This window comes from Crocodylus porosus, unplaced genomic scaffold (assembly GCF_001723895.1).
Source record: "Crocodylus porosus isolate Cpor-Errol unplaced genomic scaffold, CroPor_comp1, whole genome shotgun sequence".
NCBI classification, from domain to species: Eukaryota; Metazoa; Chordata; order Crocodylia; family Crocodylidae; genus Crocodylus; species Crocodylus porosus.
The window spans coordinates 32,760,557-32,771,166 of NW_017728914.1; the positions used below are offsets into that span (position 1 = coordinate 32,760,557).

The 10,610-nt window shown below is 50.7% G+C and overlaps 2 protein-coding genes across 6 annotated transcripts in view; one reads left to right on the forward strand and one right to left on the reverse strand.

Moving 5' to 3' along the window:
* HNRNPH1 (heterogeneous nuclear ribonucleoprotein H1 (H)) overlaps positions 1–333 on the reverse strand; it is a 9,404-nt gene extending 9,071 nt beyond the window's left edge. Inside the window, exon 1 of one of the 4 annotated variants that reach the window (XM_019535194.1) lies at positions 7–333. In XM_019535194.1, coding sequence (XP_019390739.1) covers positions 7–232 — 226 coding nt within the window. In that variant the 5' untranslated portion in view covers positions 233–333. The remainder of the gene's footprint in view (positions 1–6) is intronic. The other 3 variants (XM_019535191.1, XM_019535192.1, XM_019535193.1) reach the window with 3 other exon arrangements.
* A 595-nt stretch (positions 334–928) lies between these two features.
* Positions 929–6,947, forward strand: LOC109310146 (deoxycytidine kinase-like). Of its 2 annotated transcripts, XM_019535196.1 has the most exons (7): positions 930–1,073; positions 1,545–1,660; positions 1,793–1,986; positions 2,334–2,481; positions 3,745–3,860; positions 5,734–5,833; positions 6,833–6,947. In XM_019535196.1, exons 1-7 carry the CDS (start codon positions 968–970, stop codon positions 6,854–6,856), a joined length of 804 nt encoding a protein of 267 aa, XP_019390741.1. In that variant the 5' UTR covers positions 930–967; the 3' UTR covers positions 6,857–6,947. The 2 variants fall into 2 exon arrangements, with proteins under 2 accessions (XP_019390740.1, XP_019390741.1); XM_019535195.1 differs by lacking the exon at positions 6,833–6,947 and having other exon boundaries at positions 929–1,073; positions 5,734–6,320.
* The last annotated feature ends 3,663 nt before the right edge of the window (positions 6,948–10,610 follow it).

Sequence of the window (10,610 nt, forward strand, 5' to 3'; positions counted from 1 at the left end):
ACTCACCGGAGAAGAAGCGCTCGACCTCTTCGGCGGAACAGGACCAAGGCAGGCCGCGCACCTTCACCACGTAGCCCTCGCCGCCCTCAGCGCTCAGCAGCATGCCCGAGCCCAAGCTGGGCTCTGTGTCGCCCTCCGCGGCTGTAGGCAGAGACAGCACGTGAGCCACGCCCGGGTCCTCGCCCGGCGGATAGAGCGCGGCCTCCGCAACAGCCGAGTTGGGGTCCTCCATGGCGGGCGGGCGATGAGAGGCGGGCGCAACGGAGCGAAGGTTGAGGACACGGCGGAGACGCGGCCGCTATGGCGGGAAGCGCAAGGCCACGGAAGCGCGAGGCGCAGGCGCAGAAAAGGGTCGCGGGCTGCGCAAGCGCGGTGCGAGCCCCGCCCTTCCCCGCCCCCCCCTTGGGCCCGCCTGCGCATGCTCCGCCGGCCGTGTTGTTAGCCTCGCACTCGTCCTCCCCCTCCCGCACCTCGCGGGCGCATGCGCTCCTCCCAGCCGCTGAACAAAGCCGCGGCGCCCGGGCCCGCGCAGGCGCAGTGCGCCCGCCCGAGGGCGGGGTACCTCCGCACGTGGATCAGTACCGACCCCGGGGAGGGAGTGACGATAGAATGGAGGGGAGGTGTCCCTGCGCCCGGCACAGCTACGGCGTGGCCCGTTTGCAGACGCGGGGCAGGGAGGCGTGTGTCTGCGCCGACGCGCCCCGTCCAACGGAGCCCGCGGGGGCCAGGAGAGTGGTAGGAGCAGGGGCCGGGGCAGCCTCTGTACTACGCGGGTCCCGGGAGTCGCTACAAAGTAGCGAGCGGGGCCGGGAGCCCAGACGGGCTGCGCCGCGGCCGGGGGCAGCGGGTAGGGAGGCGGAGAAGCTGCACTAGTCAGACGGGGGCGGGGCGGGGCGCGATTGGCTGGCGGAGGCGGGCCCGGGACGCGCGAACTGCTAGCGCCGGCACCCAGCGCCCCGCCGCAGCCATGCGCCCCTCGGCCAAGCGCCCGTGCCTCGGGCCCGCCGCGCCCGACTCGCTCAATAGCAGCTTCCAGAAGCGGCTCACGAAGGTGTCCATTGAGGGGAACATCGGTGAGTGGGGACGGAGTCGCGGGCAGGACCCCCCACTCCCGCCCCGCGCTCGGGGCTTGGCGCCAAATCCGTGGCGGCGGGGCGGGGCGGGGGCTCGGACCCGGCCGCGCTGCGGCCTCCGCAGCACGGCCAGGACCGAGCTGCGAGCGAGGCTGGCGGATCCCGCCGCCCCATCCTGGCCGCTGGAGGCTCCCGCGCAAACTCGCTGCGAGCCGCACCCGCGCATGCGTCACCTCCTTTCCCCGCGCGCCGGCTCCCGAAATGGCCGAGCCGGACACGCGCCGTGCCCTCTTCCCCGCACCCTGGTGACAGTGCGGGCTGCGGGCCCTGTCCACGCCCGCCAGGTTACATGGGAGAGGGAAGCGAAAGCCAGCGGCTGAGCCGCGGCTCCGGCCAGGGAGACGCGAGCCCCAGCTCTGGGGCCGGCAGGCCCACACCGGGGCCCGTTCTTCCTCTGGTAATGTTCCGCAGCCGCGGGGAAATCCACCTTCGTCCGCTTGCTGGAGAAGTACAGTGAGGAGTGGGAAGTGATCCCCGAGCCCATCGCCAAGTGGTGCAATGTCCAGAGCACTGACAGTGAATACAAGGTAGGCTCGCTGTGTTTGTGGGGGGGCAGAAGCCCCGGCTCCCCTTTCACTGCTGGGGGTTAGGTGCTGGGCTCCTCTCCAAATCCGGAGGGGGAAATCGGTCCCACCACAGCTGCTCTACTCTCTCCCCAGGAGCTTACCTCATCTCAGAAGAACGGAGGGAACCTACTTGGCATGCTGTATGACAAGCCAACAAGATGGGCTTACACCTTTCAGACTTTTGCCTGTTTGAGCAGGGTCAAGGCACAGCTGAAGGCCGCCTCGGCCAAACTGCAGGAAGCCGAGCACCCAGTGCAGTTTTACGAGAGATCAGTGTTCAGTGACCGGTAAGTCGGCTGTATCCTTCCTAGGGACCTCAGAGGTCTTGCTAGCTCACTGGACCTGTTCTTACACCGCTGTCCAGGGAACTCAATTGTGCAGTTCTAGCTAGGATTGTGGAATTAGCTGTGACTAAAGTGAAACTACTCGATGCCTAGTTGTTCAGGAAGACAACTAAAAACCCCTATCTGAAGCTAAAGTAACTAGACAAAGCTAGCGTTCATGCAGTGACTGTCCTGAGGAATCTGAGGATTGGGTTCTCAGTCCAGTAATTCTCATTAATGAGTCCTTTGTAAGCTGTATGAAGGATTCTTTACTTGGACAGTAGCTAATTAGGAGGCGTGTTACGTTACAGGTACGTGTTTGCTTCCAATCTGTTTGAGTCTGGATGCATCAATGAAACAGAATGGGCCATTTATCAGGACCTGCATACATGGTTTCTGACTACCTTTGAATCAGACATGCAGCTGGATGGCATCATCTATCTCAGAACCACACCAGAGGTATGGCTAGACTTATTCATTAAGTAAGCTTGCATTCTCTCCTTTTGCGAATGCTTGACATCAGAAGTCAAAAGAAAATAGCGTACCTATTGTAACAATGACTGTTTTTGTGGTGCAGAAGTTACCTTTCACAGAAGTGAACTGAGGTGGCTGCGTTGTGCTGACATTGGGGAGTAGGGTCAAGCAAGGGTAAGAGGCCTCCAGAAAACTGACTGGAAACCTATGTAGAATCCAACAGAGTTCCACAGAGTTTTGCACTGCTCCTGCTAGTAGCTACTTGTCTCAGCACCCAACATCAAATATTAGGACTTGGCCCGGGATAGGTGTACAGTATTTTCAGTGTTAATCATTACTGTAAATTCTTGTGCTTTACTATCTAGGCTTTCAGTACAGAAAAAAAGCAGAGTATTCATACTATATTTACAGTGTAAGTAATAGATAAATCCAAGTGTATTTCTCAAACCTGGGTTAGATAGTGCAGCTAGACAGCCATCAGAACACAGCACCAACCACTTGCAGACAAGCAACTCCGGCTTCCAGGTCAAACAGGCTACAGCTGAACAAAGCCCTTTTTTCCAGACTGTTATTTTGATGTTGGCAACTGTAGAATGTGCTGACATCCAGTGCAGTCACTAAGGATCCTAGACTGTCACAGACAGCATATAGTTGTGGTCTATGACTCAATTGGTTTTATTTTTTAGCAGAAATAAGTAGTCTCCATCCCTTCATATCTTTTTAGCGGAGAAACTGGAGAACCACTGTCTATCAATGCAAGTCCTTCAGATAGTCCAGAGGCACACACAAAAATGGATGCTAGAGCCAAGGGGCAGTTATAAGCGATCCTTGTCAGCCCAAGCATGGATTACTCAGAGTTGAGACTTATTGAGAGCCTGCTCATGCTTGATTCATTCCATTCAATTTCATTTTTATTAAAGCAGTTAAAAGAATTTTTTTTTTAATTTTTAAAATCACTTTAAGCCTTTTTTTTTTTTCCACCTTAAAGAGGAACATGCATCTACAGTTGAAGGCACAAGAACCAAAAAGGAAGTTTAAACTTCTAAAAGAGATGAATACATTAAGCTGCCTAATGTGCTGAAAGCAAATAAAAGCACCCGAGCTATGTCTTGATAGACTGTTGAAGTCATGCAGTTGTCAGTGTAAAGAACACCTCATGACTGCTGCACTGCCTATATGAAGCAAGAGGCATGTTTGAGTGCACATACCAAAGAACAATTTTAAGCATACCTTTGTTTACTCTTGCAGAAGTGCATGGAAAGACTACAAATTCGAGGCAGGGAAGAGGAACAAGGAGTTGAGCTGGAGTATTTGGAAAGCCTCCACCACAAACATGAAACCTGGCTTCATGAGAGGACTATGAAGTATGAGCCCTTCTATATACATAACACTGTGGGCAGCTTGGGTAGTTAAGGCCTGACAGACTTATCTTACCCGGGGGGGCGCAACTACAGAAGGATTTATCTGGAAGAGCTGAATTTAGGCTGCAGTAGTTATCTACCTATACCAAGGCAAACTTGTGAAAGATCCCCACAGATCTGCCTCACTTGGTGTCAACCCTGGTAGGTACCCTAAGGATAATGATAAAGTGGTTTGGCTACGAGACCTCTTGCCCCACTAAATTAGCTCCATTTCCTGTAGTTCAAATGTACAACAGGTCCAGTCTAAGCACTTTGTAAACAATTCAACCCATCCCAGAAGAATCAACTTTCTGCTGTTTTTCTTTAGAACACTACCCAGCTAGATGCTTTCTAAATAATTATTGCCTCTTACTACCTTTAAAGCTACCTATTGTAATTTAACTAGGGTTTCAGTGGGCCTGTCTACATAAGATGCTACAGTGCAGTCATCACTGCACATTTATCTGCTGCTTGCACCAGCAAGTACTAAATACTGCACAGTAACTCTGGTTACTGTGAATTTAGAGTCAGCTAAAGGATGTTCACCAGTGCTAGTGCACAGTACCTTAAAATACTGCGCAGTAAATGTCATGGCACACACAGTGCTAACACACTACTGCACAGTATTATATCTGTCACTGCAGTCAGTGTCTCATGTAGACACACCCAGTATTTATTATTATTAATCCTGGTTTCAAAGTAACAAGTCATGTAGCCATTAAGCTTCTCTAGTGAAAGAAGCTGTCCATAAGAAATCCAGGAGCTCAAGTGAAGCAAGGTATACTGCACATTTTTCTCAGTTCCCCTCCTGACTCTACTGTCTTTGTACTTACTTGGGAACTATATTTTAATGTTCTTCATCTGGACAGCTTTTTCTTTTGAAGCCCGAAGTGTTGCCAGAAAGAGGAAACAGTATTAAAATCCTGGCATTTTGTACAAGTTGCTGCCAGGATAGAGGCATGGCAACTACTTTTAAACCAAGTGTGCTTGACTTTTTGTAGATTATCATGTCTCCTATTCAGCAGAAACCAGGGATCCATTTCACTGTAAAATTACTGGACTCCCACCATTTAACATGCAAATATTAGGCTACTGGCACAGTCTATCCCTAATATGCTTAAATACAGGGGTGGAACTCATAACCTGAAATATTTAAAGGGAGGGGCAGAGAGGGGAGTAATGACCATTGTATGCAGTCTGGAGAGAGTGTCCGCTTCCCACTTGCTCTCAGGGTTGGAATGGGAGGGAGAAAACAAGTTTCTTGTATTAAAGTAGTTGAAGGCAGCCAAGTCTGCAAAGGCAGATCAGAATTTTGGATTAAGCTTCCTAGTATGCTTCAAATTTTAGTATTTTTCCTATCTTAGTAAGGTGGGGAAGGAGAAATTAACAGATAGCTAAGTAGCACTTGGGGGAGAAGGGGCAGACAGGCAGCTCAAGGTCAACTTCCACAAGTTTTATTAATTTTAAAATGTATGCAAGCTGTCTAGTATGATCCCCCAACTGCCAGTTATAGCCTACTGAAGATGCCACTCACAGCTAAAGTTTGTTTTTTAAATATAAAAAATATATATATATATATTATCTACCTCAAATGGATTAGAGGTTAGTTAGCAGCAGAGGGGGGCAAAGCAGTGAGCAGTATTTCAAGAAATTCTCCTCCTTAATCCTGTAATGAAGTCACTGTGCTGACAACCCATTCTCCAGCAAAGTTTTCATAAAGGATGAGAGAGTGTGGAATTAGAGGGGGCCACATCTGGTGAAAGACCTTCACCCAGGTCTAGGGATACTTATAAACAAAAGCCTCTTCTTTTGCCAAGAGAAAGATACTTTCTTACAGGGTGGATTTTGACAACCTCAGAGAGATGCCCATTCTGGTCTTAGATGTTAATGAAGACTTTAAAAATGATAAAATTAAACAAGAGGACTTGATCGATAAGGTAAGAAAACAAGGTTTTTTTCAGGGGGTGTTTACTCAAATATAAGGCCACTATGACTTACCAGTGTGAGCTGTTGGTGCCAGCAGCTTCATGCTGGCAAGACCATAATTCAAAAACTTTATAGTCAAGCTGCAGTAGTTGGTGTCTCTTTGGGAATAACTGTAAATATGTTAGTCGGAGATAGATTTAGCAAGTTCAGCTCTCTGTATTTTGTTAAATGTTGCTGGAGTTTTAGCTGTAAAGGGCTAGGAAGTCCCATAAGGGAAGTGAGGCCTGGAAGAGCGCTAGCTCTGCCCTCTTCCTAGCCCCCGCAAACCCTATGGCAGGGGCTCCCAGCCTTTTTAGATCGCAGGCTGGCAAACTGCAGACCAGAAGTGACCATGGGACTGGCAAGCTGCAAACTGAAGTGACCAGCAAACTACAGACCAGCAACCAACATTTTATCAAGTATAAAAAAGAAAGGGTTGGCTGCCAGGTCCACAATATGCCAGTCACTTCCTGACTTTGGGTCTGGCAAACAACCCGTCGCACACCACAGTTGGGTGTCAGGAACCTGTGCCATAACCCACTGAATGAGAGGGAATGGAGGGGGAAAGACTGCAGGAACCTGCTAAGTCTTTCACACCAGTCAAGGTAGGAAGATTAAGCAGCCAGGCAAGATACAAACTTGTTCCCTCCTCCCACCCTGTGGTTTATATTTTCAAGTCCCTTTAGGTACATGAGTCTGAAAGGCCCAATATTCATCTTATTCACACACGCCGAGGCTGCATTTCCCCCTCCCTTCAGCACACCCTTCCCCACCGGTACAGTCATCTCCGCGCCGTAGTGCAGGTTGAAACCCCCCGGGGCTGAAGCAGCTCTTGGAGGCAGTTCAGGGCAGGACAGGCGCAGCGCGGTGCAAGGTGGCTGGTGCCTCTTCTTAGGCTTCTCTCGAGGGCTTCAGGCCGCGGCGGCAGCTGTTTAAAAGCTCAGCATTGCCTGGATGTCTTGTTTCAACAGGTCAAGGCTTTCCTGAAGTCCTAACCGCTGGGAGACGCCCCCACCTGCGTGTGTCGTACATGCACGCGATATTCCCCACACCGCGCCAGCTTGGCCCCCGGTTGTTTTTAATAAAGATTTGCAAGCCAACTCGGGCTGGGGGGGAACTTCCTGCCCGCGACGCCCCCCCCCCCGGCTGCCCCCGGAACACAGCGGCGGGCGGAGCCGCGAAATGGCGGCGCTGGGCCGGGCCCACGCGGATCATGGCGGGAGGCGGGCAGCCGCCGGGCTCGAACACTGGGCAACCGTTGGCGGGGGCGGCACCCGGGCCCCAGGCCCTCCCCTCCCCGCGGCCGCGAGCACTCACTCAGCCCGGGGATCTCGCTCTCGAGCTCTTCGCTGTGGTAGAGATCCATGGCGGCGGTGGGCACTGGGGGTGTCTTCCGCACGCGCTGTTCGTCAACAGGCCCGCGGCCTTCTCGCCTGAGCCGCTCCTCAGCGACCCGCGCCGCCGGCCTATAAATAGCGCGTGACAGGGCGCCGCGCGCTGACGTCAGAGGCGCCCTACCCTCCTGTGGGCGGGGCCAACTGCCACACGCCGCGAGGGGTGAGCTGCCAATCAGCGGCACGGGGCCATGTTAGGGGCGGGGTTATGCTGAAGAGAGGTGGGGGTGCGCTGCTGGTTGCTATGGTTCCAGCCAAACCAATGTCTGAGGGGCTGATTCCGTCTTGCGGCGTGGGTAAGTGACATGCCCAAGGCCGCCTTTGGGAAGTCTGTGGCAGAGAAGGAAGGGCTTCATGCCTTGATAAAGCCTGGGGGCCTCCTCTCTCCACCTGTAAGCAGGCCACACCTGCTGTGTAAGGTGGGCCACAAGCACAAAATAATTATCAGGCAATTCACTGGTTAGTGGTGCAGTGTGTTTAAACGGGCCACATGTGCCAAATAAGATGGGCCGTAAGTGCAAGATCATTATCAGGTATCTAGATTGCAGCCATATTGGTCTAAACAAAAAGGCAACTGGGACTCAGAGATTATATCTTTTATTACACCAACAAGGTTTTTGCAAAAAAAAATCTTTAATTGCAAGGTCTCAGGCACAAACACCCTTCATCAAGCACTGGAGAAAAGATGGTAAAAGTTCTCCTGGGTAGAAATGAAAGTTCATATTTCATAGGATTTCACAGAGGGGTCAATAGATGGAAAGGTCTTCTGGGCAGTCAGTTCATAGCTGGCATGGAGCCTCTCAGCTCCCATGAGGATCTGTGATGATGCAGATTGACTTGAAACAAAGGCAGGAGCAGGATCTCAGGTTTCAGGTTGTCACAGTTGCTTCCTGCTTGGGAAAATATGAAGATTTCATTTAAAACAAGCGACTAACATTCAATATCTTCCATGTGTCAGGTATCCAGGTTGTAGCTGTATTGAACTAGAGGAAAAGGCAACTGGGACTCATAGTAGTGATGATATCTTTTAGTAGATCAACAGATTTTTGCAAAAAAAGTCTTTAATTGCAAGCTTTTGGGCACAAACTCCCTTCATCAGCATTGAAGAGAAGATTGTAAAAGTTCTGGGTAGGAATTAAAGTTCATATTTCATAGGAATTCACAGAGGGGTCAGTAGATGGGGAAACTCCTCTGGACAGCAGTTCTTAGCTGGTATGAAATATGGCTGCAAGTGAAAAACAATTATTACTGGACACTGGTGTCAGAAGTGGACTGGCCAAGTTCACTGACAACACCAAATTTTGGGGAACAGTGGCCACACATGAGGTTACGCTGGTGATCCAGGCCAACCTCAATAGGTTTGTAAGGTGGGTGGATGAAAATCTGATGTCATTCAATTCGGAGAAATGCAAGGTGCTTCACCTCAGGAATAAAAACCCGCATCACGCTTAGAAGCTCGGCAGTGCTACACTCGGTAGTACCACGACCGAAAGAGACTTGGGGGTCATAGAATCAGAATCAGAAAATTAGGGTTAGAAGGGACCTCAGGAGATCATCTAGTCCAACCCCCCTGCTCAAAACAGGGCCATCCCCAACTATATCATCCCAGCCAAGCCGTCATGGTTGACCACAAGATACAATACTGCAGCTTGCAAAGCGAACAAAACTGGCTTGCATCTACCTATGCATCTCAAGCAAGACCCAGGATGTCATTCTCTCACTGTACTCAGCCTTAGTGAGGCCGCAGCTGGAGCGCTGCATCCAATTCTGGGCTCTGCAATTTAGGGAGGACATGGAGGCGCTTGAAAGAGTCCAGAGGAGAGTCATGTGCATGATTAGAGGGCAGGAGAACAGGCCTTATGATGAGAGGCTGCGAGCTATGGGACTCCTCAGTCTGGAGAAGCACAGGCTCAGGGGTGACTTGGTGGCAGCCTATAAGTACACCGGGGTGTGCATCAGGATCTGGGGGAATACCTGTTCACCAGAGTACCCCAGGGGATGACAAGGTCCAGCGGTCACAAACTCCTGCAAGACCATTTTAGGCTGGACATAAGGAAAAACTTCTTTACTGTCTGAGCCCCCAAGGCCTGGAACAAACCCGCCAAAGGTGGTGCAAGCACCTACTCTGGACACTTTCAAGAAACATTTGAACATTTATCTTGCTGGGATCCTTTGACCCCTGCTGACTTCCTGGCCCTTGGGCAGGGGGCTGGACCCGATGATTTTCCAAGGCCCCTTTCAGCCCTAATGTCTATGAAATCACACAATTCATTGGTCAGTTGTGCAATGTGTTTAGACTGGCCACGTGCAAAGGAATGATCGCAGGATAAAAATGACTCCCCAGCTCTAAACAGCCCATCTGCTAGGAAGTTAGTGCTTGAACATGTGTAACAACTGTAGAGCTAGTTTCTAACCAGCTTTCATTTGAATGTGTAGCTGGACCCTCCTTATATGCACCAGCCCCTTCCTCTTTCCCCCCTTGGCTAGACCCAACACAATCAACATGTCCATGTATTTGCTTACACTTAAGCACGTGTACATTTCTTTCCTGGCATCCAGGCATGCTTTGGACCTGCTGGCATTATTGGCTAGATTCCACCTTGATTCGCATCCTTTGGAAGCCAAAGATGTAACTCCCTCCCTCCCTTCAAAACTGACACTAGATTTTAAACAGCTTTTAAATCAAATGACCGCCAGGGAAGCGGCAGCATGATTCAGTGGGTAAGATGGCTAGGAGTCAAGAGAAACACATTTTTCCCCAGCTCTGCTATATAGACCTAAAACTCTCTGCCTGTCTCTGCTGTAGTTCTTCCATCTGTAAATATTATAAATACTTACTGCCATCTTTTACTGAGCTTTGAGAACTTCAGCTCAGCATTGCATAAGTGCTAAGGGGTGCATTTTATTACACTGGTTAGCTTTCTTCACTGAAGTCCCAATTTTAGCCTTTGAATAATGGATAACATCAGTCCTCTCCTGTGTGTATGACAGAATCCCTGATAGTCAGGTTCAATTTGAAGTGTAATAAAGTGAACTGTGTTGGCTGGTTTCTTGATCTATAATTCACCGTAAAATAAATCCTAGTTTACTTGATGTAATAGTTTCATAGTTTCTAGGGTCAGAAGGGACTTGAGTAGATCATCTAGTCCAACCCCCTGCCATGGCAGGAAAGAGTACGACCCCAGCAAGGTGTTCATCCAACCTCCTCTTAAACACCCCCAGGATAGGGGCCTGCACCACTTCTCTTGGAAGTTGGTTCCAGGCCCTACCCGCCCTGACTGAAGTCGCGCCTCCTGATATCTAGCCTAAATCTACCCTCTACCAGCTTGTGACCGTTATTCCTAGTCACTCCTGG

Excerpts from the sequence above, each read along its gene's own strand:
- LOC109310146 (XM_019535195.1), top strand. The coding sequence starts at position 968 with ATGCGCCCCTCGGCCAAGCGCCCGTGCCTCGGGCCCGCCGCGCCCGAC. Across the intron at positions 1,661-1,792 it reads GCACTGACAGTGAATACAAG|GAGCTTACCTCATCTCAGAA; the intron begins GTAGGCTCGCTG and ends CTCTCTCCCCAG. Across the intron at positions 2,482-3,744 it reads ATCTCAGAACCACACCAGAG|AAGTGCATGGAAAGACTACA; the intron begins GTATGGCTAGAC and ends TTACTCTTGCAG.